Source organism: Notamacropus eugenii, chromosome 2 (genome assembly GCF_028372415.1).
Source record: "Notamacropus eugenii isolate mMacEug1 chromosome 2, mMacEug1.pri_v2, whole genome shotgun sequence".
NCBI classification, from domain to species: domain Eukaryota; kingdom Metazoa; phylum Chordata; class Mammalia; order Diprotodontia; family Macropodidae; genus Notamacropus; species Notamacropus eugenii.
The window spans coordinates 438,975,827-438,999,622 of NC_092873.1; the positions used below are offsets into that span (position 1 = coordinate 438,975,827).

The 23,796-nt window shown below is 43.0% G+C and overlaps 1 protein-coding gene and 1 long non-coding RNA gene across 3 annotated transcripts in view; one reads left to right on the plus strand and one right to left on the minus strand.

Annotated features, from left to right (window-relative positions):
- Positions 1 to 407: 407 nt before the first annotated feature.
- LOC140529515 (uncharacterized) lies at positions 408 to 8,070 on the minus strand. Of its 2 annotated transcripts, none has more exons than XR_011975576.1 (3): positions 7,939 to 8,070; positions 6,284 to 6,359; positions 408 to 840 (listed from the first exon to the last, which is right to left on the minus strand). It is a non-coding gene; the product is annotated as an uncharacterized lncRNA (long non-coding RNA). The 2 variants fall into 2 exon arrangements; XR_011975575.1 differs by lacking the exon at positions 7,939 to 8,070 and adding an exon at positions 7,794 to 7,922.
- The window catches only part of CSRP1 (cysteine and glycine rich protein 1), a 34,674-nt gene continuing 18,941 nt past the window's right edge, over positions 8,064 to 23,796 (plus strand). The window contains exons 1-2 of the mRNA XM_072648224.1: positions 8,064 to 8,242; positions 20,812 to 20,924. Of these exons, the coding sequence (XP_072504325.1) occupies positions 8,064 to 8,242; positions 20,812 to 20,924 (292 nt within the window). The remainder of the gene's footprint in view (positions 8,243 to 20,811; positions 20,925 to 23,796) is intronic.

The window sequence follows — 23,796 nt, forward strand, 5'->3', positions numbered from 1 at the left end:
AGACCTCTATGAACTGATGCAGAGTGAAGTGAGCAGAATTGAAAGATTGTTATAAACACTATCAGCAATATTGTAACAATGATCATCTGTGAAAGACTTAACTCTCTGATCGAAACAATGATGAAAGACAATTCCGAAGGACTGATAATGAAAAATGCTCTGCAGAGAGGGAAGTAATGAATGTTGAGTGCAAATTGTAGTATAATCTTTTCACTTTCTTTTCTTTCTTTTTTTAAAAGCATGGCTAATATGGAAATATGTTTTGCATGATGTCACATGTAAAATTGATATTATATTGCTTGCCTTCTCAATGGGTGGGGGAGCTGAGGGAGGGAGAGAACTGGGACTCAAATTCTTTTAAATGTTAAAAATAAATTAATAATAATAATAATTTGAAAAACAACTGGTTCTCTGAAAAAAACTATGCATAACACAATTTAATATTCAATCTGTACTATTAACATTTTCTCTATCACTGTCTTAAATCTAGGCAATCAGCAAAATAACAAGTCAAGTTCTGATTTGTAGTATTTCCTTATTTCCACAATGTAATAAATGTTCATACTGAAAATTTAAGAAATGGTTTTCCTGAGCCAATATGAGCCTTCTCTAGCACAACCCTGCATGCCATTTTTTGCAGGAGGCCTTTGCTGGTCCTCTATTTCCCCCACCTAGTGCCTTCTCTTTAAGGTTATTTTCCATTTACACGATATTTATCTTACACATATACAGTTCTTTGCATATTGTCTCCACAGACGATGGATTGTCATCTTCTTAGAAGCAGGGATCACATTTTTGCCTTTCTTTGGATCTCCAGTGTTAAGCATACAGCTTCAGGGCCTGAAAAATATTTGTAGGCTGACTCACTGACTTCAGTTCATCTTAATCCTTACAACACCTTTTAAGAGTTTGCTTTTCTTAAGGACCACTACCTGGTAGGCAGAGTTCTTCATTGCTACTGTGGCCTTACGTTAGGGGACTTTAATAGATATCTTGATGTTCCCTCAAATTCCTGGACCTCCTACTCTCCAAACCCCTTTCAAGCCCCATGTCTTATATCTTTAATCCACTTCAGCCATGTTCAGGTTTGCTCATAAAGTCGATCTCACTGTAATCCACAAATGTTCCACTTTCATAATCAAGAAAAGGGGGAAAGGTGTTACAGTAGGGAAAAAAGTACAGATTATAGAGTCAGAGAACCTGTATTCAAATACTGCAACTAAATGCTACATGGCTAGAGTGTTGGACTTGGAGTCAAAATCCTGGGTTCAAATCCTGCATCAGGCAATGGGATCCTGGGTAAGTCACTTAACCTTTCAAGGCCTTGGTTTCCTTGTGTGTAAAGGGGGGATAATAATAGCCCTTACCTCACAGAGTTATGCAGATCCAATGAGATAATATTTGTAAAGTAGTTTACAAACTTTAAAGTGCAATAGAAATAATATTATTCTCTCTGATACTTACTACCTTTGTGACAAAAGCAAGTCACTTAACCTTCCTGGGCCTCAGTTTCCTTATCTGTAAGATGAGAAGGTTTGACTAGATAGCTTCTGAAGGCCCTTCTAGATTATATCTTTCATCCAATAAACACTAAAATTTCTCCTACCATAACCACCTCCCATTCCACCCCCTTCTACATCTCTGTCTTCCTCTTCTTAGACATTTTTCATCTTTAATTTAACCTCTAGTCTCTTGACATTTTCTAAGTCTATCTTCCCTGTCTAAACTATCTTCTCAATTTTGACCCTAGCACCCTGAGGTTGAGGTGAGAATGGCGCTGTGGGATACTTGAGGAAAGATGAGATGATTTGGAACAGGAGAGGGGGAGAGTAAATTAATTAGGGAGGAGCAGCATGATTCCAAAATGACTATGAAGATGATTCTCAGAGTTAAATATTCAGTCCTAGTATCTCTGGAGCTCCAGGCATCCATCACCTGGTGGGCATCATGTAGTGGACATTTGTCATTATATGTTCCTTTGGCATTTTAATGTCAACATGTCCAGAAGAGAACTTATTATCCATATCCACCTTTCTTCCTAATTTTTCTCTTTCTGTTGAAGGCATCTTTCTAGTCACCAAGGTTTGAAACAAGGGAGTCATCATTAATTGTTCACTCTCCCTCATCTACTCACTTACCAAATCTTGTCTATTCTATCTCTAAAATCTCTCTTGAACTTATTTCCATTGAATTTATCCTAGGCTGTGGATCAACCTATAAAAATAATTCAAGTCAAATTGTGAAGGACTTTGAATTTTATCCTATAGAAAATAGGAAGCCACTATATCAGTTTGAGCTAAGGAGTGACATGGTCAAATCTTGTACATGGATAAATGGACACAGAGAAATAATGGATAAGACGTGGCAAGTAACTGTTGGGGATGTGGGGCACAAGGAAGAGTTAAGAGTCGATGATGTCTTCACAGTTACAAATCTGGGGGACTGGAAGGATGGTGATGCCTTTAACAGAAATAGGAAAGTTAGGAAGAGGGGCTGTTATTTAGAGAACGATAAGTCCAGTTTCAAACGTGTTGACTTTGAGATGCCTGAAGTACATCCACTGGGAAATGCCCCATAACAATTAGTGAAAGGAGGCTTTCACTTCACAAAGAAAGGCAAAAGACAGTCCCTAATCTTCTCAAGCAGTTTACAGTCTATACTACTGTTACTCCTGGACCCTGGATAAAGTTCTCCTTATCAAGAAATCTGAAACAATCAGAACAATTGAATGCCCTGGGTAAAGAAGGCACTTCAAGGAATGGTCCCCACAATGGATCCTGATTATGATAGGATCCAGATCCAGTAGAGAGCTCAGAAACCAACTGGCCCATATCTCTCATTTTATAATGGAGGAGACTCTGGGGCTGGATATTTACCTCCGGGAATCATCTTCATAGTCATCTAGGAAACCCAAAGACTGGAATACAGAAGAGGGTCATTTGGAATGAATTCACGGACTCAAGTATTCTTTAAGTCAAACTGGCAAAAGTTTACTGATATGCTATACAGTGGGGAAAAGTTCTTAGGGAACTTGAGATGTAAAAGGAGCACAGTTAAAGTTTATATATGATATTCTATAGTAGAATACATGCCAAATATGCTAACTAGGTGATTCAGGGTAGGGTTAGGGAGTGGTTAGTTCTTAAAGGAACATGTACTTAGTATCTAATGTGAAGGCACTTTATCCAGAGTTCACCAGGAAAAAGCCCAAAGTGGGGCTACATGGAGGTGTGGTTTTAGGTCTACAACATCACTAAGTCAACTAGTAGACAAGGCTGACTGATAAAGTCCAGTCTGCCACCCATCAGTGTCTTGTTAGACAAGATAGATGTAAGGAATATACATGAGTCTAAAGTCTAGGATACACATAATGAGGAGTCCAGGCTGCATATAACGAAGTAAGGAGTTGGTATAGACAGTCCAGTGGGAACTGAATATCTTTGCAAGCCAGAACAAAGTCAGTTCAAACTAATAATTCCTACAGGTGCAGTTTGTTATTACACCAGGGAGAGAGAGAAGTATTTTGCTGGGGTCCACTTATGAGTGATTGCTAGGCATAGTGTCCTTGGGCTGGGGAGAAACTGGCCAGGTATAGTGTTTTGTGATCTTGGAACTGGGGTCCAGGCACAGGCACCCCATCAGTCCCAAAGCCCTGAACACTACTAGCAAATTCTCCTCTAAAAGTTACCTTCTATCTACTTCTGTATATCTCATTACTACGTGTTCATATACCAGCTTTACCATTAGAAGATAAGCTTCTTGAGGAAGTGACTTTTCACTTTTTCTTTGTACCCCCTAATGTTTCCTTGACAAACAACTTGCCACATATTAATTACTTAATAAATGCTTGTTGATTGACTCCAGTGACAAGGAACTCCTTGTATATCATTGGTGGGTCTGCTTGTCCAGGAGTGGTGGGTGTGTCATTGTCTGGTTGTAGTTAATGGCCTAGAATAATAATGTAATCAATCTATACTGGGTACCAGGAACATTCTCTCCTATAGCCCAGTCCTGCTCCTTTGTAGACACAGTCTGATCTCTAATGTCCCTTACCCATCTACATCTATGTTCTTATGTGGGGATTTCTCACTCATGGCCCTTTGGAAACAACTCTGTCCTCATTCTCTCTCTTTCTCTGGAAGAAACAAACTGCATTATCCTTCACTTGGTGGTGGGGAACTCTAGTGGCTAATTTGCGGGCCTTTAAAAAATGATGCCTGCTGTTTGTAGCTGGTAATAGGGAGCCAGTGTGTGTGTGTGTGTGTGTGTGTGTGTGTGTGTGTGTGTGTGTGTGTGTGTGTGTGTGTGTGTGTGTAGCAGAATGGAAAGACCCTGGCTATGGAGTCAGATGACCAAGATTCAAATGCTGTCTCTGAGCTTGGGCAAGTTGCTTAACTTACGTAGGCCTCAGTCTCCTCCATTATAAAATGAGAGATATGGGCCAGTTGGTTTCTGAGCTCTCTACTGGATCTGGATCCTATCATAATCAGGATCCATTGTGGGGACCATTCCTTGAAGTGCCTTCTTTACCCAGGGCATTCAATTGTTCTGATTGTTTCAGATTTCTTGATAAGGAGAACTTTATCCAGGGTCCAGGAGTAACAGTAGTATAGACTGTAAACTGCTTGAGAAGATTAGGGACTGTCTTTTGCCTTTCTTTGTATTTCCAGGCTTAGTGTGTGCCTGGCACATAGTGAATATTTACTGAATGCTTATTGACTAAGCTTAAAACAAATAAAAATTTTGGGAAGGCCCATCCCTACCACTAGATACCACTAGATAGTGGTCTCTTTCAAGGAGAGGAGAGGTCTTAGGACAGGGTTGGGAACCTGCAGCCTCAAGTCACTTCTAGGTCCTCAAGTGAAGTCCTTTGACTTTTTAAACTTTTAAGGGCCCCACTTGAGGTTCTAGAGGGCCACATGTGGCTTTGAGGCCACAGGTTCTCCACCCCTGTCTTAGGATGTTTTTATAGCATTTTAGGTCAGCTTGGTGGCACATTGGATAAACCACTGGGTCTGGAGTCAGGAAGACATGAGTTCAAATTTAACCTCAGATATTTAATAGCTAGCTGTTTGACCTGGGAAAGTCATTTGACCCTGTTTGCCTCAGTTTTCTCATCTGTAAAATGAGATGGAGAAGGAAATGTCATACCACTCCAGTGTCTTTGCTGAGAAAACCCTAAATGGGGTCATGAAGAGTCAGACATGACAGAAGTGGCTGAACAGTAAATAGTACGTTAACATTTTCAAAGTACTCTCCTCACAACCACTCTGTGATATAGGTTGTACAAGCATTATTGTCTCCAATTAATAGAAGAGGACACAGATTTGGTAAAGCTAAGTAGTTTATCCCAAATCCACAGGTAATATTGGGATTCAAATCCAGATCTCCAGGCTGTAATGGTGCATTGTTTTAGAGAGCCCTTTGAGATCATCCGGTTCAACTTATTTTTAAAAATGAGGATACTGAGGTCCAGAGAGGTTAAATTATTTATGCAAGGTCGTCCAGCAAATAAATAGAAGAGTTTCCTCCAAGTTCAGAGCTCTTCCTTCAAGGGTTCAAGTAGAGGGATTCTCTTTGCCAAAGAGTAGGGGTGACCTCTTTCCATGTGACTATTCTGAATGAGTAATAATACTGAGAAGTCTGCTGTCATATCATAGTAGCAAAGTGGCATATCAAGCTCCCATTTCAAGAGGGCCTCAGTCTTCTCAGTAAACCAAGAAATTAAGTCTTCTGCACTGAGTGTAGAGCAGGGGTACTATTGCAGGTAGAAAGAGGGAGGACATGGTTCACCCCAGATAACATGGGAAACAAGAGGAAGAATTTTTACATTTATAGTGTTTCTCCTCAATTTGAATTTTGTACTATTTAGGAAGGTGCATGCTCTGGTGAGAGTCTTTACATTTGTAAAAATCTTCTTTTTTCCTTTCTCAAACCTTTCTCCACTAGAATTGAATGTGTGGGAGGGGGAAGGAGGGGAGAAAATAATGGGGACTATGTTTCTGCATGCTGCTACCATAGAGAAGTACCATGACACAGTAGAAAGAACTTGGGCTTTGAAGTTAGGAAGATCTGTTCTCAAATCCTGCCTCTTTTTCCCATCTAGGCAGGGTCTGGACCCGTGGTCCTAAGGGGGTGCTACTGACAGGGCACATTCTGGCTCTTTGCCACCAGCTGCTCTGCTTGGTTTCAGTTCCTCCATCATCATCATCATCATCATCATCATTATCATCATCATACCCCCTCTCTCCCCAGGTTACTTGAGCACTGGGAAACTCATTACCATGGTGATTGCTTCAGCTTTGGTAGTCACACTTCATCAGTAATCCTCACTTGCTCCTGCCCCTCTGATTGGAGTCCTGGAGGGTAGATCAAAAAACTCCTGAAGTTTCACTTTATAGAGGGCTCAGAATCCCAGGCTTCTCTTCTGTTTCTACTAGACGCTCTGCTTGGTTTTGACTCCCACCTCCACCATCACCATCACCATCACTGTCACCACCACCACCACCACCACCACCATCACCATCATCGCCATTAATCCCTCTCCCTTTCAGCTTCCTTTTGTATTTGCCTTCCCCCATTAGATTGTAAACTCCTCGAGGACAAAGACTGTCTTTTTTATTTGCATCCCCAGCACTTAGCACAGTGCCTGGCACATTAGTAGCTGCTTAGCTACCTCCCTCTAAGTGAGTACCTGAACAGGCCAGCCTGAAAAGGCCAAGGTCTCCTGGGCCATCTCTAGTCATCATGATGAATATCTGGTTACCGGACCCAGATGGCTCAGGAGGAGAAAGTGAGGTTGGTGACCTTGTACAGCCGTCCCTCACTCAAAACAAAGTCAAATGCAAGTCATGCCATCATTTCTCTGATGTCATGGTCTTCTTTGAAAATGAAGGATGAACACAACAAGTAACTGCTTAATAAATACTTATTGTATTCTGTTATATTGTACTGTGTGATCCTGGGCAACCCCTTAGCAGAGAAGAGGCCAGTCTGCATTGGTGTACTATACCCCCTATAAAAGGATTTGTTTCATGAAGTTTGGATTCAAAGGGCTGCACTTGAGGACCTAGAAGGCCATCTGCAGCCTCCAGGCTGCAAATTCCCCATGCCTAGAGGAGTTCCCTCACCCAGGAGGTTCTTATATCTATGAAATTACAGCTTTATTCCCTATCCTGTTACTGGATCAAATACAAATCCAAGCTGGCAAAAAGCCTGCATAACCCAGGAGAATGCTTTACGAACTAAAAATTAGGACCCACGGGGGTCAAAGGAAAATGTCAATTCCTTGTAGAAATGGGAAATGCAGGACTTAGAGCAGCTCCTGGGTGGGTGGAAGAAAATTTAGGTTTACAGAAAGGCAGCAAGCTAGATTACTCGACCTCCTCCACCCCGCCACAGTTTGCTTGCCTCCTCTCTACTTTCGACATCTACTGTTCTGAGAGGAGTGGGCTCTTTAATCTGGGGGATGAGGATGAGCCTTTGGGTACAACAATGGGCTTGGTTTTGACTCCCACCTTCACCATCACCATCACCATCATTGTCACCACCACCACTACCACCATCACCACCATCATGGCCATTAATCCCTCTCCCTTTCAGTTTGAGCCTCTTTCATTTTTTAAACTAGTTTTGTGATGTCTTTAGTTTTTACATTACATTCGTTTCGGAATGTCACTCCCCTATCCATTTCTCTTATAACAATGCTTAAAAACAAGCAAAAAACAGTTCAGCAGAAACCAACACTTTGACCATCTTAGCGTATGCAACATCTCACATCCCTAGGCGCCCACCTCTCCCAAGAAAGAAATCAGATAAAGCCAGTGGATGTCTTAACGTGGGTTTCCACTTTCCACCTGTATAGAAAGAAACCTCGAGACGACCCCGCCTGTTGAAGATGGTGCCCTGTCCTGTCATCTAAGCGTCAACAGCACCCACTTAGAGCAGCAGTCCAGGCGCCGGATGGAAGGTAGAGCTCCCAGTCCTCTGCCACCTTGGGGCCTCCTTGGCGGCTTGAGCTGCCCCGGGGTCCTTTGGCGCCCCCGAGAACGTGTTCAGGAAGCATGACATCAGCGCCCGGCTGGTGCTGTGTGCAAAGCTTTCTGATGGTTGGTGTTGCTCCGGGACACGCCTTCTCGGGAGGAGAACAAAAACAAAGCGGAGGGGCCCGAGCGGGACCCAACGGGCCACTGCGGAGAGCTCCTTCAGCCTGCCCGCCCTTGGAGTCAGCCACCGTGGTCAGGTGAGTGAGCGGCTCCTGCCCTCCTGCTCTGTCCCAAAGCTGCAGCAGCCGGGCTTCCGGCCAGAGCTGTGCCCTCCCTCCGCCCGAACTCGTGCAGTGGGCAGTGGGCACTTCCTCCCATCCCCACCCATCCTACCCTCACCAGCCTGGCTGGCACCCGCAGCGTGTCGCTCAGGCGGCCTGGCCCTCCTTCCCTTGCTGGCGCTGGCTCCCGCGCTGGCTCCCGCGGCGGCGGGGAGGAAATTTTCCTGGGGGTTTCTCGAGGTCTCGGAGCTGAGCAGGAAGCGAAAGGGCAGAAAGGGGCAACGAGACAGACGTTAGGAGAGAAGTTCTGGCCATCTGGTGTCGCCGCGCCCAGGTGGGGCGCACTGTCGGGGCTGCATTAGCTCTCTGGCTCGCTTTCTCTCTCCTGAAGGGTCCTTAGCCCCTCTCGCCTCCCCAGCAGCCCCTGCCCTGAAGGGATTTTCCTCCTTCCTTCCTTATCCTTCCTTTCATCTCCTTTCCGTTGAGGCTGAGGACATACTGAGTGACAGCAGTGACTACAAAGCTGCTTCTTTGTTGTACCGACCCTCGTGTCAGGAAGGGAAATATGGGCATCCATGGCATTCCATTCAACCAACATGTTAAGCACCTCATGTACCAGGCACTGCACTATCCCCTGCTCCTCACTCCTCTAGTTTCCTGTCTTGTTAGGGTCCAGAAGTAAAGAACTGTGTGGCTGGGGGAGGGAGAGAGAGAGGCCATTGGAGAGGACTCAAGACTTCACATCTAGACTGGAACCCTCCTTCCCTGGTGGCCTCAAGGCCTTTCACACAGTGATGTTAACTGTCAGTATGCTGAAGTAGGGTTTTTTAGTTCTCTGAAAGTACTCTAAGCAGGAAAGCTGAACACTTTCCAGTTGCCTTCTATGTGCTTCTAAGATCTGCCTTTCCTGTTCTTATGCTTAAAGACCCAAGTCATATATTTAAGACCTGATTCTTGGAGTTGGCTGCTGAGGAGAAATTCCAGAGGTCTGAAAACTCACATAATTGTGTGCTCTCCTGGGGTCCCTGGCAGCCAGGGACCCTAGTTTTGGCTTTTCTTGACATGAAGACATTTCATAGAGGCAGAGAAAGATACAGCAGGAAGGGCCAGAGAACTGTCTAATCCAAACCCTGGGTTCCCGCTTTTTCCTGCTTTTTTTTTTTTTTTAGTTTGACTCAGGATCTGCATCTTAGGCGGTAGGGCTACAATATACTTCCTTAACTTCCTCCTCTAAAATGCTGGGTTCTGCCTTTGCCTACTTGAGTTCCTCCATTTTAGGCCAGAGAAGAACTGATATGCCTAAAAGACCCTTTGCCTGTTTTGGGGAGTTAAATGGAGCAGACCACCCTGGTTGGGGCTTAGTGTGTGACACAGCTGAAATGAGAAAGGTGTTGGGGGAAAGTAACAGAAGAATTTGAGTTGTCTTGTCATTCTTTCAGAACCTGCCCCTACCAGTCCCAGAGTGACAGCATAATACTAAGGAAAACTCCCAGAAGCTTAATACTATTCAATAAAAAATTAGAATTAAGAATGAAACCACATATAATGCCAACAAGTTTACAATTTATCATATATTTATTTATATATGAACTATAATAAAATAACAAGAACATCCTAACAATTTTAAACTTCCCTCCAGGGTATCAGGACATTAAGGTAGATCTTACTAAACTATTTTATTGTCTTTTATTTTATTTTTTAATTCTCCCCATCAAACAGTGAAAGATATACTGGATAGAATGCTTGACTTGGAGTCTGGAAGTAATGGGTTCAAATCCCATCTCTACCACTTATTCTTGGTGTGACATGGGGCAAATCCCCTAACCTGTCTGGTCCTCAGTTTCTCATCTTTAAAATGAGGGAGCTGGACTAAATGGCCATTAGAGCCTTCTAGAACTAAACCTATGCTCTCCTTGGTTCTGTCAAGGAAAACTCCTTCCCCTATCAAGGAAACTCTGTGTTGATGGGATTTCTTGATTAATTTTCTCATCAGCTCTGAAGTTAGGAAGAGAGCTTCTCCCACATAGAATGGAGAAGAGGAAAAGCCCCTTGGTTCTCTTGGTTTCTTGGATAGCTGAGAAACCCTGCTTTCTTTGGATTGTAATCCCATTTTCCTGCACTGACCCCCAGCCCCACTGGATCAACCTCTTTCCAGATCACTAAGCTAGCTCTCTGACATGTGGTTTTAGAGGAAGGTACCAACTTGGCCGAACTCCTTCACACATCCATCTAGCACATCAACTTGCTTGGGGGTTACTTGTAACTTGTGAGTTACCCCAGAGACCCTCTTTCTCTCTATCTTAACCTCCCTCTGTAGATATCCTGAGTTAAAGCTATATGTAGTAGGTCAAAGAGAAACGGAAATTCATTAAGGAGTGTTACATAGGGTGATCAAGGGGAGGGACCAGACTTTCTAACCTTTATGAAGCATTAGAAAGGGTGGGGGAGGTGGAGTGGCAGGCCAGCTGGACACAGAGGGCTGCATTTTCATTAAGGAAGTATGGCATTTCAGTGCTGGGAGGAAACTTTGAGAAATGAGGGATAAATTGAAGGAGAAGACAAAGAGTCAGAGACACAGAGAGATATAGAGATACAGAGACAGAAAAATATACAGAGACATAGAGAGAATGAGACAGAAGAAAGTAAGGAGAGAGAACAACCCCATTACTTTTCCCTCATTTAAATCTAACTTCTTTAATCTGACTTTTTCCTGGCTATGCTGAATCTTTTCTTAGTTTTAAATGTCTTTTAATTCTGGCAGGGAGAAACAACTCACGATTAGGTTTTAGAAATCTGGGGTTCTTAACTGACCTGTGCCACTGGCTGGTAACTGAGTGGTATTTAATTCATCATGTTTCTCTACTCTATTGAAACTATATTGAATGACTACTTGTTAATTTCCCTTAGACTAGTAACAGTGTGGAAAGTAGAGGACAAACAGGTAGAAAAACTACTAGCACAATTTTATGTGGTACTCTGGGAAGGAAAGGCAGATTTGGAAAGATTTTGTTGGCTGCTGGCGTTTAAACTTGTGGTAACAAAACCAGTCTTACAGAGAGTTTGGGAGAGGAATGAGATCCAAGGGGAAAATGGTATAATCAAGAGGAGGCAAACCTAATGGGTTTTCTCAGTCTGATCTGTGCTCCCTGTGTGTGTGTCTCACAGGGACCAAGGTAGAAATGGGCATAAAGTAGCCTAGGTGGGGTTCAAGCAAAGTTGTCCTTGGGCTGCTTTTGACTGCTTCTCCACATTTCTCTCAGTGACTAGGCCTGCCTTGAACAGAGCATGTAATACCAAAGTAATCATGGCTAGAGAAATTAGAGTTGCAAGACAATAGCCAGCATTTGTATTATGTTTTAGATTTTTAAAGAATTTTGTAATTGTCTATAGACATTTTGAAGAAAGGATGAATTTTCACATTTTAAAGAAGTAAAGCAACATATCAGATTCCACGGAGCACCACAATGAGAGGCAGGTTAGAGTTCATAGTTTTCCAATTTTCTGTCAAGGCCATATCTGTAGAGAGGAGAGGGTCCGTCCCTGGGATCCTTATGGATATGGTAACACTAGATTTAAGGGGGGTGGGTCTGTAGGGAAAAGAACGAGTCTAGGGAAGTGAATGTCTTGAAAGAACAAGGATTAAAGAGAGACCTTTTAGGATAAGAGAGAGATGGAAGTGTTACGTGAGGGTGGAGAGGGAGAATGAGCATTACTAACAAGTTCCTGTGTCACCGTCTAGAGGGGTAAGCCCCTTGTATCCTGTCGGCTGCCTCCAGTCGTCAGGAATTTATATGATAATGATGTGGCTGGAATACATCGCTCCCTAGGAATTTGTCTGACGTAGGCTATTAACCATTCCCATGTATGGTAAAGTGTGTAAATAGTGAGGCTTCTGGTATTTTCAAGCTTGGGTTCAGTGGCTTCCCCTGGGCCAGAGGAAGTGTCTGGGCTCTTGCATAATCACATATTGGGGGGAATGAACTGGAGTTCAGCTACTAGGACCCAGGATCTGCCCTCAGAAATATCAAATACTTCCTTTACTGGTATCCTTATTTGGGGGTGAGGGAGGAGAAAAAGAATCAGTGGATAAAAAATAAAATAAAACCTTATACTCTCTCTTTCCCTATTACCTTTGTCTTTGAGAAGCTGTGTGACAGAATGGAAACTACACTGGCCCTGGAATCAGAGGACCTGATTCAGATCTTCCTGCTGCCACTTACTTTGGAATTGACTTAATTTCCCTAAGTTTCCTGACCTATAAGATGAGGGGCAGGTGATACTTCTGGTTCTAGAGCAGTCATATCTGTGGTTCTGGCTCTGATATTTTCTATGACTCAGTTTCTATGCCTAGTGTTCTATAGAAGATAGTACAGGGAGAAACAGAGGATATGCAGGAAATTTACCAAGACTTTTAGGCTTTCCCCTGTCCTTGATTAGAGGGAGCTCATGTTTTGGTAGCCAGACAGATAAAGAAGTAAAAATGAATATATAAAAATGAAAAGAACACAAAGTAGGGTCTCAGGACATGTGACAGGGAGGAATGGGGTGACATCAGTCAAGGAAAGCTTCCCAGAGGAGGTGAGCTTGGAGCACAGTTACCATGACAGGGAGGGTCATGGCTTAGGTGAGGGTATTGGAGATCTGAGGAGAGGAGTGAACAATGGTTAAGAGTCTTTTGCTGTTAGAGTTGAAGGGGAACAATGTTAGAGAACAGGGGAGTTTAGATCTAGAATTGGAAAGGATTTTTGTGATTGTGTAGTTTTTTTTTTTATTTTCTAGATAAGGAAAATGTGTCCTAAAGAGATAAAATGACTTTACTTGACTTTCCGTCAGAGCAAATTAGGACTGATTCTTGGTTTATTCTACTTCTCACTGCACCCTCACTGCTATTGGTCATGTGCTCCCAAATTTGCCATATGGTGCCACTCAACCAAGGTCCCATCATAGCAACCAGGTCCCTTCAAGAGGTCTGAGAAGCTTAGCTTCTGAGGCCAGCTCCTTATCATCCTCGGAATGATCTGTTTCCTCCTGCCAACCCTGTTCACTCCTAGAAGTGACTTCCGTGCTTGGGAAAGGCCATTCAGATGTCCTTTCCAGGACATTAACCCCGAGCCCTAACAGATAGAGTACCTCCTGCTCTTTCTCTTTTGTCAGCTCTCTGCAAATGGAGGATTAGGCAGTCTTAAGTTGCAGAACTCCAATAACTGAAAGCTCTTGTGTGTACCTGGCCAGATACCAAACAGCCCAGGTAAAAATGTCAGCAGCTTATTTCCTAACTAGGCAAACACTGGACAGGTCTCCACCAAGCTGAGTGGGTGGGGACTCAGAGGGCGTGTTTTGAATGCTGCACTTTTTCCATGCTTGAGCTGGGTTGTGTCTGGGCTGAGAGAAACAAGATATAAGGGAGTGGGCTGTGTATTGTTTCCTTTGGAAAAATGAATTAGTGGGATGAGGGGGGAAAAAAAGAAACAGTTGCCTATCCTGCCTTACTTTGGGCATCGATGGAGAGGTAATGTGTTAATTAAACCAGATAATGTCTGTGGATCATCAATGATTTGCATATCTATAGTGGTTTGTGTGAATGCTAGGATCTAACCTTTACGTAACACTTTAAGGTTTGCAAAGCACTTTGCATGTATGTCATTTGATGGTCACAATAACCCCAGGAAGTGCGAGCTATTATTATCCCTATTTTACAGATGAGGAAACTGAGCAGAGAGAGATGGTTCAGGTGTTCCTGACTCCCAGGCTAGCACTCTGCCTAATTGCCTCGAAGCTCTTCTTTATAAAAGTCGTTGTTGTTGCTGTAGCGTTTGTTGTCAAAGAGGACCAATGACATCATGAGGATGAGTCTTGACTTGCTCATGAATTGGATTTAAGTGAGGCAGAGCTGCTCAGAGTTGTCAGCCTCATTCTCTGCTCCACAGTCATTAAAATCCATTGGCAAGACAAAAGTCACTATGACTGGTGATGGCCCAGGATGCAGTGGGTGGCCTTGACCTTTCTAAATTAAGGTCTTTCCTTAACTGGCAATTGAGGGGATGCCCATCAATTGGGGAATGGCTGAACAAGTTGTGGTATATGAGTGTAATGGAATACATTCCATTGTGGTATAAGAAATGACGAACAAGAGGACTTCAGAAAAACCTGGAAAGACTTATATGAACTGATGCTGAGTAAATGAGCAGAACCAGGAGAACATTATACACAGTAACAGCCGCAGTGTTTGAGGACTGCATCTGATAAACTTAGCCCTTCACAGCAATGCAAGGACCTAAAGCATTTCCAAAGGATTCATGATGCAAAATGCCATCCACATCCAGAGAAAGAACTGTGGAGTCAGAATGCAGAATGAAGCAGACTGTTTTTTTTTTTTTTGTTATGTTTTGGTTTGGTTTGTTTTCTCTCATGGTTTCTTCCATTCGTTCTAATTCTTTTATGCAACATGACTCATGTGAAAATGTATTTAATAAGAATGGATGCATAGAACCCATGTAAGATTGCATGCCATCTCTGGGAAGGAAGGGGGAGGAGGGGTAGACAATTTAAAACTCATGGAAGTGATTGTTGAAAACTGAAAACAGATAAATTAATTATAAAAAAATGTTTTGAGGAAGGAGGTATAAGCATTATTATTCCCATTTTACAGATGAAGAAACTGAGATACACAGGTTTATCAATTTTTTTCTTCAGTTACTTAACACATATTCTAATAGATATCCCAGAACTCGTAGTCAAACACACTCTCCATAGGATCAGAGATTTATAAACAGACCTTAGATTCTCCTTCATTTTACAGTTGAAGAAACTGAGGCTAAGAAGTGAAGAACTTAGCAGAGTTAAGATTCCAACTGAGGTCCTTTGACTCTAGACCAAGTACTATTCTCACTATACTACAATGAAGTAGATTACATCGTTTTGATTTAATTTTTCTGAAACATTAGCCCTTCTGGCCCTGAAAAAAAAACCCATCTCAAGCCCTATTTAAAAATGGGATTAAGGAGGAACTAGGTAGCGAAACTGCTGTCGTCTCAGATCCCTCTACAAAAGTATCTCATGTAACAGGATGATTGTAATCAAATGACCGAATTAGCTAAGTGGAATTAGGAGCTTATCAGAAGGCTCCAGCCCCAGATTACATGTCATTTAAAGTGAACAGATAATAGGCTATCTCTAGCAGTCCGGGAGGCAATTTCTACCTTGCTCAAAAGGTTGTGTTTTAAGAACTGATTTGTTGGAGTTGGGCTCCAAATACATTTACTGTGTACCTACCCTGTGAGGGGCATTTTTGAATTAGGTGTGGCTTTCCATCTGTGCACAGGAGGATCTACACATAGCATCTAGCAGAATACTAATTCAGAGTAATGATTATTATCCAGGACATTGTGCAGGATAGATGGTTATATAGACCCACTGAAAGGTAAATCCCTATTTTTTACAAAACTTTTGAGCCAAAAATATATCTCTCTTTGTATATAAAGAGGCAAGATGGTTTAATGGAAAGAATCAATCAACAAGTATTTAGTGCCTGCTGTGTGGCAGGTACTGTGTTAGAGATGGCAAAAGCAAAAACAAAAGCAGTCCCTGCTCAGATGAGCTAAAATTCTAATGGGGAGACAACACAAATGCACAGGTAAGATAAAAGTATAAATGGGAAGCAGTCTCAGAGGAAAAGTGCTTGTAAACAGGAGGCCTTGAGTGGAATTCTAGCCCTGTACATTTTAAGGTGTGTAGCCTTGGGCATAGCACAACCTTTCTGAACTTCAGTTTCCTCATCTATACTTGCATAACTGAAATTAAAGGGTAATTGGAAGAGTCAAGTTAGAGAATGTGTAAGGTGTGCATTGGGCAGGTAGGTGGTGCAGTGGGAGAGCACTGGACCTGGAGTCAGGAAGATCTGAGTTCATATCCTGCTTCAGACCCTAGCTAGCTATGTGACCCTGGGTAAGTCACTTAACTCCTATTTGTCTCAGTTCCTCATTTGTAAGATGGGGACACACTGGAGAAGGACATGGCCAAACCACTTGAGTATCTTTGCCAAGAAAACTCCATAGATAAAAGTCCATGGGGTTATATGGAACAGAAGATGCCTCAAGAACAAGGTGTATATTACAGAAGGGAACTGAGGCCCGGAGAGTGAGGCCAGCCAGTCCCATCCTCATCAGCATGATTGATATGGAGAATTCAGCAGACTTTCAAGAAGAAAGTATCTAGGATGCTGCATGCATTTCTGGTCTTGTGCTTGGGAGGGAGGCTTAAGGGGACCCCACTGGTGATGAAGAGGAGTGCAGTTTTTGTGAGGGTTCAGGGGTGAGTCTCCCAGGAAAGTACTTGCCCTTTTCAGAACCTCCTACGGGCTCCTCTCAAGAAGCATGAAAAGGAGGCACCCCTCCCACCTCCTGGTGACATAGAGCCTCAGAGAAACAGGTCTCCTTTTAAGGCAATCCAGGATTCCAGATGTCAAGGACTTGGCCAGAAAGAAGGGGGTTGGGCAGAAACTAGGAGTTGGAGAGAGAAATGAACTGGAAACTCAATCTTTCCCCCACAGAGAGAAAGAAAGAACAGCTAAGTCTCGTTTCAGTGGAGGCCCTCTCCTAATGTGAATCTGGCAAGGCATACCCCTAGGAAATGTCCTTACCTGGATTAAACCAAATGTTACCAAAGCCCACGTGTGCCTCCAAAAACCTCCCTGCACCTTCTGCCTCCCTAGCTCTGAGCTCCTTCATTAATTACTTTTAAGTCAGTCAGTTCCTGAACTCAGAGGAAAAGCCCCACAAGGTGATTCATGGAATCTGCTGAGGCCAGGCTAAAATCTGATTTTATCTGTTATATGAGAATACACCAGGAAGAAGTCTCTGGGGGCAGATTTTTTCTCTGACTGGTCTTCTGATTTCTGTCTTTTCTTCTGTTGTTCCTGATTCCTTGGAAACTTGTCTGGAAGTTTGCCTGTGGCTTAAAGCCAGGAGAAACAAGGTCTAGCTCAGCAGTGGAATATAGTGGGTCTCCCCCACAGGGCAAAGAGTTTTTGTATTTCAAAACAAAACTTCACTTGAAAGCTGGCTTAGGGCAGGGTGAGATTCATTCCTGACAAGCATAATATCTTGTTGGGGTCCAGAACCATAACTTGCCCTTCAGGAGCAGAGAGGTATCAGAAGAACTGGACTTGAATCCCTGTTCCAATATGTATTAGGTGCATGACAGAGTAAATCTCCACCTCTCTGATCTTCAGGATCCCAATGTGTGAAATGGGGGCAATAATAGTTGTTCTGACTAAACCTCTCAGAGTTTACAGAGTCCCAAAGTGCTACACAGATATGCACTCTGAGGGCAGCATCACACCAAACAAAGAAGACCTCAGGACTCAAAAGATTCTCCAGGAATTGGGAGTGAAGGAAATGTTATTAGAGATTAGAGTAAGGAATAGGAATTGGTGACAAAGAGCAGAGGTGAGAGTCCCCTGGATTATTTGGAAGCAGATTATATACTATATATATATATATATATATATATATGCATATGATTTTAATATATTTTATGTATTTAAAATATATGTTTTATATATATTATATACTAGCATAGCAAGAAGTGGCAGGATCATAGAAACACATGTAGGGAACTTGCAGGGAGTTTAGAGGTCAACTAGTTCAAATACTCACATTTCTCAAATGGGGAAACTGAGTCCCAGAGACTTACCTGTTCAAGCTCACACAGGGGGTCAGTGGCAGAGCTGATATTTTAACTGCAGGCCCATGATTCCAAATTAAGGTTTTTCCCATTCTACCATAAGAGAGAGTCTGGGGAAAGGTAAGGCTTGAGCATGTAAAGAATGTGGTGTTTGGACATGGTATATGTAAACCAAACATGTTCCAAGATGTTAGAGACAGTATGGTACAGAGGAAAGCACTCTGGAGCACTGAATATCAGACCAATAGGTTCTGTGTTTGGATCCTGCTTCCTCTTTGGTCTTGGGCAAGTTACATCCTCTTGGGCCTCAGTTGCCTTATCTATAAAATAAAGGCATTGGAATAGATGGCCTCCAAGCTGCAACTCAGTACTTGTGATCCTATGGTACATGCTGGTACTATTCCCTCTGCCTTGGAAAAGAAAGGTGATAGTCTTTTTTGGCTATTTTATCCCTCTCTTACTTGGCTCCAGATACTTCCAGATGCCATTAAATTGTCCTCTTTCTAACCAATGGTGTTTGTGACAAGAAGAGAGACCTCAGGAAGCCAACTCCCATTAGAAGCTTTCTTCCCTACTTCTGCCCAAATACAGCCCCTCCACACCTTTGACACCTCTTAAGAAATAGAACAAGTCTTTCCAGTTGTTCACTTCAGTTGTTCTAGCATACTCACTCCAATTTCTCATTTATCAATAGGCAAATATTTATCCAATTTATCCAATATTTATCCAATGCCTGTGAATGCCTAGCTTGGTTCTAGGTATTGATGGCAAGTGGGTAGGATGAGAGGGAGGGAGAAGGAAAGATTCAACGTATAAGAAAAAGTTCTTACCTTATGTTTTCAGTTTCTGTGTGTTTCGCCTCCTTGATCAAACTGAGAACTAGCCCTGAGTTTTCTCCTGCATCTTCTCTCAGAGTCCAGCACGGGACTTTTCACTATGGGTGCTTTTTGTGTCACCCGGTAGAACTAAGAGGAGCAGAAATGTTGGGCCATTGAAGTTTGGGAAGCCTTTACCAGAGCCATTGGGCCTTCTCTTATGCTGAAATAATATATTTAGGGTGCTTTATGAACCAAGTGTTATGTGTCAACTGCTATCATCATCATCATCACCATCATCGTTATTTTAGAGAGGCAGCATGACAGCCTAGAAGTTGAGCTTGTGACACATAGTGACCCTCTAGCCCTGGGCAAGTCAATTAATTAGCTTCTCAGTTCTCTAATCTCTAAGACTATAAATTGCTGAGAGAATTTCCTCATCTGGAATTTCCCTTTGCCAATGAAATAACAGGTCTAATTCTTACCCAGTTAATGATAACAATAATGATGGTGATGATCTGCTCCTGTGATTTTACTGGTTTGGGGACATCTTGAATGGACAGTCCCATTACTTATGTAGAAGAGAAATTCATCAATAACTTAGAGCCTTAGAGATACTGAGAGATTAAGTGATTTATGCAGGATCACACATATAGGTTCAGAAATAGGTTCTGAATTCAGGTCTTCCTGACCCAAATGCTGATCTTCTGTCCACTATAACAGGCTGCTTTGTATCATCATCTTCATCATCTTCATCCTCATCATACTGAACCTTGACTAAAGTCAATTCTGATGCTTCACTATGGAACTGGGTTGACTCTGAATTCTGTAAAGTTGCCAGTAGAACACAGGCTCTGTCAGGTACTGCCAAACTGGAAATACTTAAAGTATTAACTGGTGATGTCTGTCATCTGAAGACCAGCATAGCTGAGAGAGAGAGAGAGACAGAGAGAGAGAAAGACAGAGACAGAGACAGAGAGACAGACAGACACAGAGAGACAGAAAGGCAGAGACAGAGAGATAGAGAAGAGAAAGAGACAGAGACAGAAGTAAAGAGGCACAGAGAGAGGGAGTCTCTCAAGGATTGTTTTCCTAAATAGATGAGAGACATATTCCCTCAAAGGAGATGAAGAAGAAATTACCCTGACCCACAGTGACAAGAGGATGATACAGGATCTGAAGTTGTAGAGAACCTTAGAGATGGTCTAGTATGGCCCTCCCCTTTCCATAGATAAGGAAAAGGAAGCCATGAGTGTAGACATAACTTGTCCGGGATCACATGAGTGATGAGCAGTAGAGCCAGGATTCATACCCAGGTCCTCTAACTCCAGATCCAGAGTTCTCTCCATAACACTGTTGACCTTTCCTTCTAAAAGGTTACTGTGTCTGCCCTGTGCACCAATCACTTGGCAGCGTTTGGACGCCATTTCTGGATAATTGAGTTTTTGTGACAATCATCTTCAAGTGTTATTTACATCTAGTACCATCTGACTTTTCACATATTTGTGTTTTGTCTTTTCATCTGTAAGATGAGCCCCGGGAAGGCAGGAACTAAATTGTACCTCTTTGAGTTACCTCTGCAGTACCTAGCCTGGTTGTGATGGAAAGAGCACTGGATTCAGGGTCAGACGAGCTGGGTTCAAGTCTAGGCTCTGATATTTACTTCCTGTGTGACCATGACAAGTGATTTAACTTTTCTGGACCTCAGTTTCCTCATTTGTAAAATGAAGGGCTTGAACTAGATGATCTGAAAGGTGTTTCAGACTCTAAAATTATGAGAGGAGGCACTGAATAACCATTTGTTGACTCATTTTGGATAGAAACCTTCATAGGATAGCAGGGTTAAGGGAGGGTAAGCTTGAGGCGGATGAAGGCCAGAGATGGGGGAGAGAATGCCTGTCCATGGACAGCTGTCATCTTGAGGCATGTAGGTGTCAGAGTTAGGTCTAGTTGTGCCTTAGTAGCTGTCTCATTGTTCCTTGGCCTTCAATATTTTCTCTGTGTCTACATGGCTTTCTCATGCCTGTTTCTGTATTTCTCTCTCAGGATGCCGAACTGGGGAGGAGGCAAGAAATGTGGCGTGTGCCAAAAGTCGGTTTACTTTGCTGAAGAGGTTCAGTGTGAAGGCAACAGCTTCCACAAGTCATGCTTCCTGTGCAGTGAGTATGGTGCCCCCGTGGCCCTGCCATTTCTATGGGGAGCTGGGACCCAGGGCCTGCTAGCACTGGCCTGACCTGTCAACACTCTAGAGAACCCACCCTAGGGGATGTAAACAGCCTGAGATTTGGCTGATACAGCAACTGGGGAGGGTGATGTTGTAAGAAACTCTTTGTTCTCCCAAGAAGCTGTTTTTCTAGGCAATGAACTGGCCAGAGAGTTGGTGGGGGTGGCATGATGTCTAGGGGACGAGAAGGGAACACATAGGGACTTTGTAAACAAAACTTTTCTATTTTGGATTTTTGTCCTTTCATCCCAGTCATGATCCAGACATTCAGGAGACAGACCCTTGGGCCCCAAAGAATCACTGGCTTTGGAACCAAAGTTTGTCTTGTTATAAGACAGTGAAGGCCAGAGACTGGTGGCTCTAGAGAGTAGAAGGGGACCAAATCTGGGGTTAGATCTCTATCCCTGTTCCTCATGGAAACTCTCAACCACATGCTCCCTTCATTGCTTCTACTCTAAGGCCCAGCTGCGGTTCTTATTCACATTCAGAGTAAGAAGAGGAAGGAGCTCAGAGCTGCTAGCTCTTATCAGGTCCCAACCATCCCAAAGCAGGATTCATCCTTTTAGCAGACCTGGAATGAGTGGGAAAGGGGGCAGAGAGATCTGCCTGGCTTGTATGACTGACATGAGTCTTACTGAATGACTAAATGGTAAAGGGGACCTAGGTACCCTGCCTTCTTAAGCCTGCTTATGGTTTGATCATTGGAGTTGTCATTCCTAAGGTCAAGTTGGTAGCAAATGAGGACAGGAAATGAGGAAGTATTTGCTGAGCACCCAGGAAATATCCTGAAACCTCTGTTATTCCTATCAGCTCTCTACCCTAAGAAGGTTAAAGCCAATGACTAGGAATTGTCCACACCATCTGGAAGGGTCTCTTCTAGCAGCTGGCAAAATCTCCATGGCCTGAGTATCCAAAGGGGGCTTTTTCTTTATCCTTGACCTTCTCTGAAGAGACAGATGAACACAGAGACAGAGAGAAAGAGAAACACATAGAGAGACAGAGAAATGGAGAGAGACAAAGAGATGAAGAGAAAGAGGAGAAAGAGAGAGAAAAATGGAGAGACAGAGACATACAGGCAAACACAGACAAAGACAGAGAGACAGAGATAGAGAAATGGAGAGAGAGCTGGAGAGATGGAGAGAGAGACAGAGAGAGACAGAAACACCCAGAGAGACAGACAGACTGACAGAAATAGAGACAGGGATGATAAGAACTTTGGAATACTTTTCCCAGGTCACTAAATGATTATATTCTTACCAAGTCAATAAATAGTTGAATTTAACCAGTCAGTCAACTGGTTTATTTATTAAGCACTTACTATGTGCTGAGCACTGGGGATACAATGAAAGGCAAAGACACTCATCATCAGGGGTGCTCACATTTTAATGAGAGTCAACATGTAAGTTAAGTCAGTAAGCCTTTATTAAGCACCTACTATGTGAACCTACTAGATGCTGTGCTAAGCACAGTGCAAGTAACTATGCACATATAAAGTGCATATATCTTTGCAGAATAGATGGAATGTAATCTTAGAGGGAAGGAGCTGGGGTGGGGTGAGACCAGGAAGAGGTTCCAGTAGAAAATGGGATTTGATTTGGGTCTTGATGGAAGCTGTGGAAGACAAGAGGTAGGGGTCAGGAAGGAGAGCGATGGAGGCATCAGGGATGGCTGAGGAAAAGGAATGGGGTATTGGGATATGGTGTGTGAGGAAGAGCAGAAAGACCTGTGTTTCTGGATTATAGAGTATTTAGAAGGGAATAAAGTGTGAGACTGGAAATGTAGGACAGGGCCAGGCTGTTAAGCCCTTTAAATGCCAAACAGAAGGTTTTATATTTGATTCTAGAGGCAATAAAGAGCCACTGGACTGAGCTGAGTGAGAGGGGAGAGTTGCTATGGTCAGACCTGTGGGGTAGGAAAATCATTTTGGCAGCTGAGCCAAGGATTGACTGGAGTGCAGAGAGACCGGAGGCAGGGAAACCAACCAAGCCTATTGTATTAGTTCAGCTTTTAGCGAATGAGGTCCTCAGCAGGGAGGTGGTTGTACGCTAGGAGAGAAGGGGACATAAATAAGAAATGCTGTAAAGTCAGAAATGACAAGAATCAGCAATAGATTGGGGCAGTTGGTAGTGTAATGGATAGAATGCTGGGCCTGGAGTCAGGAAAACTCATCTTCCTGAGTTCAAATCCAGCCTCAGACATGTACTAGCTGTGTGACCCTGGGTAAGTCATTTCCAGTCCATTAGAATGTATATTACACTCTTTAAAAATAAAAATTATATCTACATTGATAAAATGTCAAAGTTTGGAATTCCCCATATGAATGAAAAAAAAAGTTCAGGCCTTCTCCCCAAATACCCCATTTCCCATAAAAACACCCCAAACTTCCCAGTCCATCTCAGAGATTCTGGGAATTGAGATTATGTCTGTGTTACATTAGTTGAAGTAGAGATTGGCTAACTGTGTAATTCATTTGAACCAGGTAGAAAAGGAGATTAGTGGATGGCAGGCCAGTTGGAGTAGTATGTAAGCTTGAATTATCCAGTTTAACTAAGATCAAATCAGCTCATGTCCACTGACCTTCCTCTTCCCTTATCACCCAGCAGATTATCCTGAAACCATACCCAAACATAGCTAGTAAGGGTCACTGCTGACTTCCTCTCAGTTGACAGCTGGAAGGGATACGTTTGGTCACCATGGACTGAATGGACTCCAGTGAGGCCTTGTTGGCCATTGGCCTACCATGGAGGGCTCAGAAGCAGCAGCATCTTGTTATCAGCAGCTTTCTGCCAGAGCTTCCACTTTGGAAA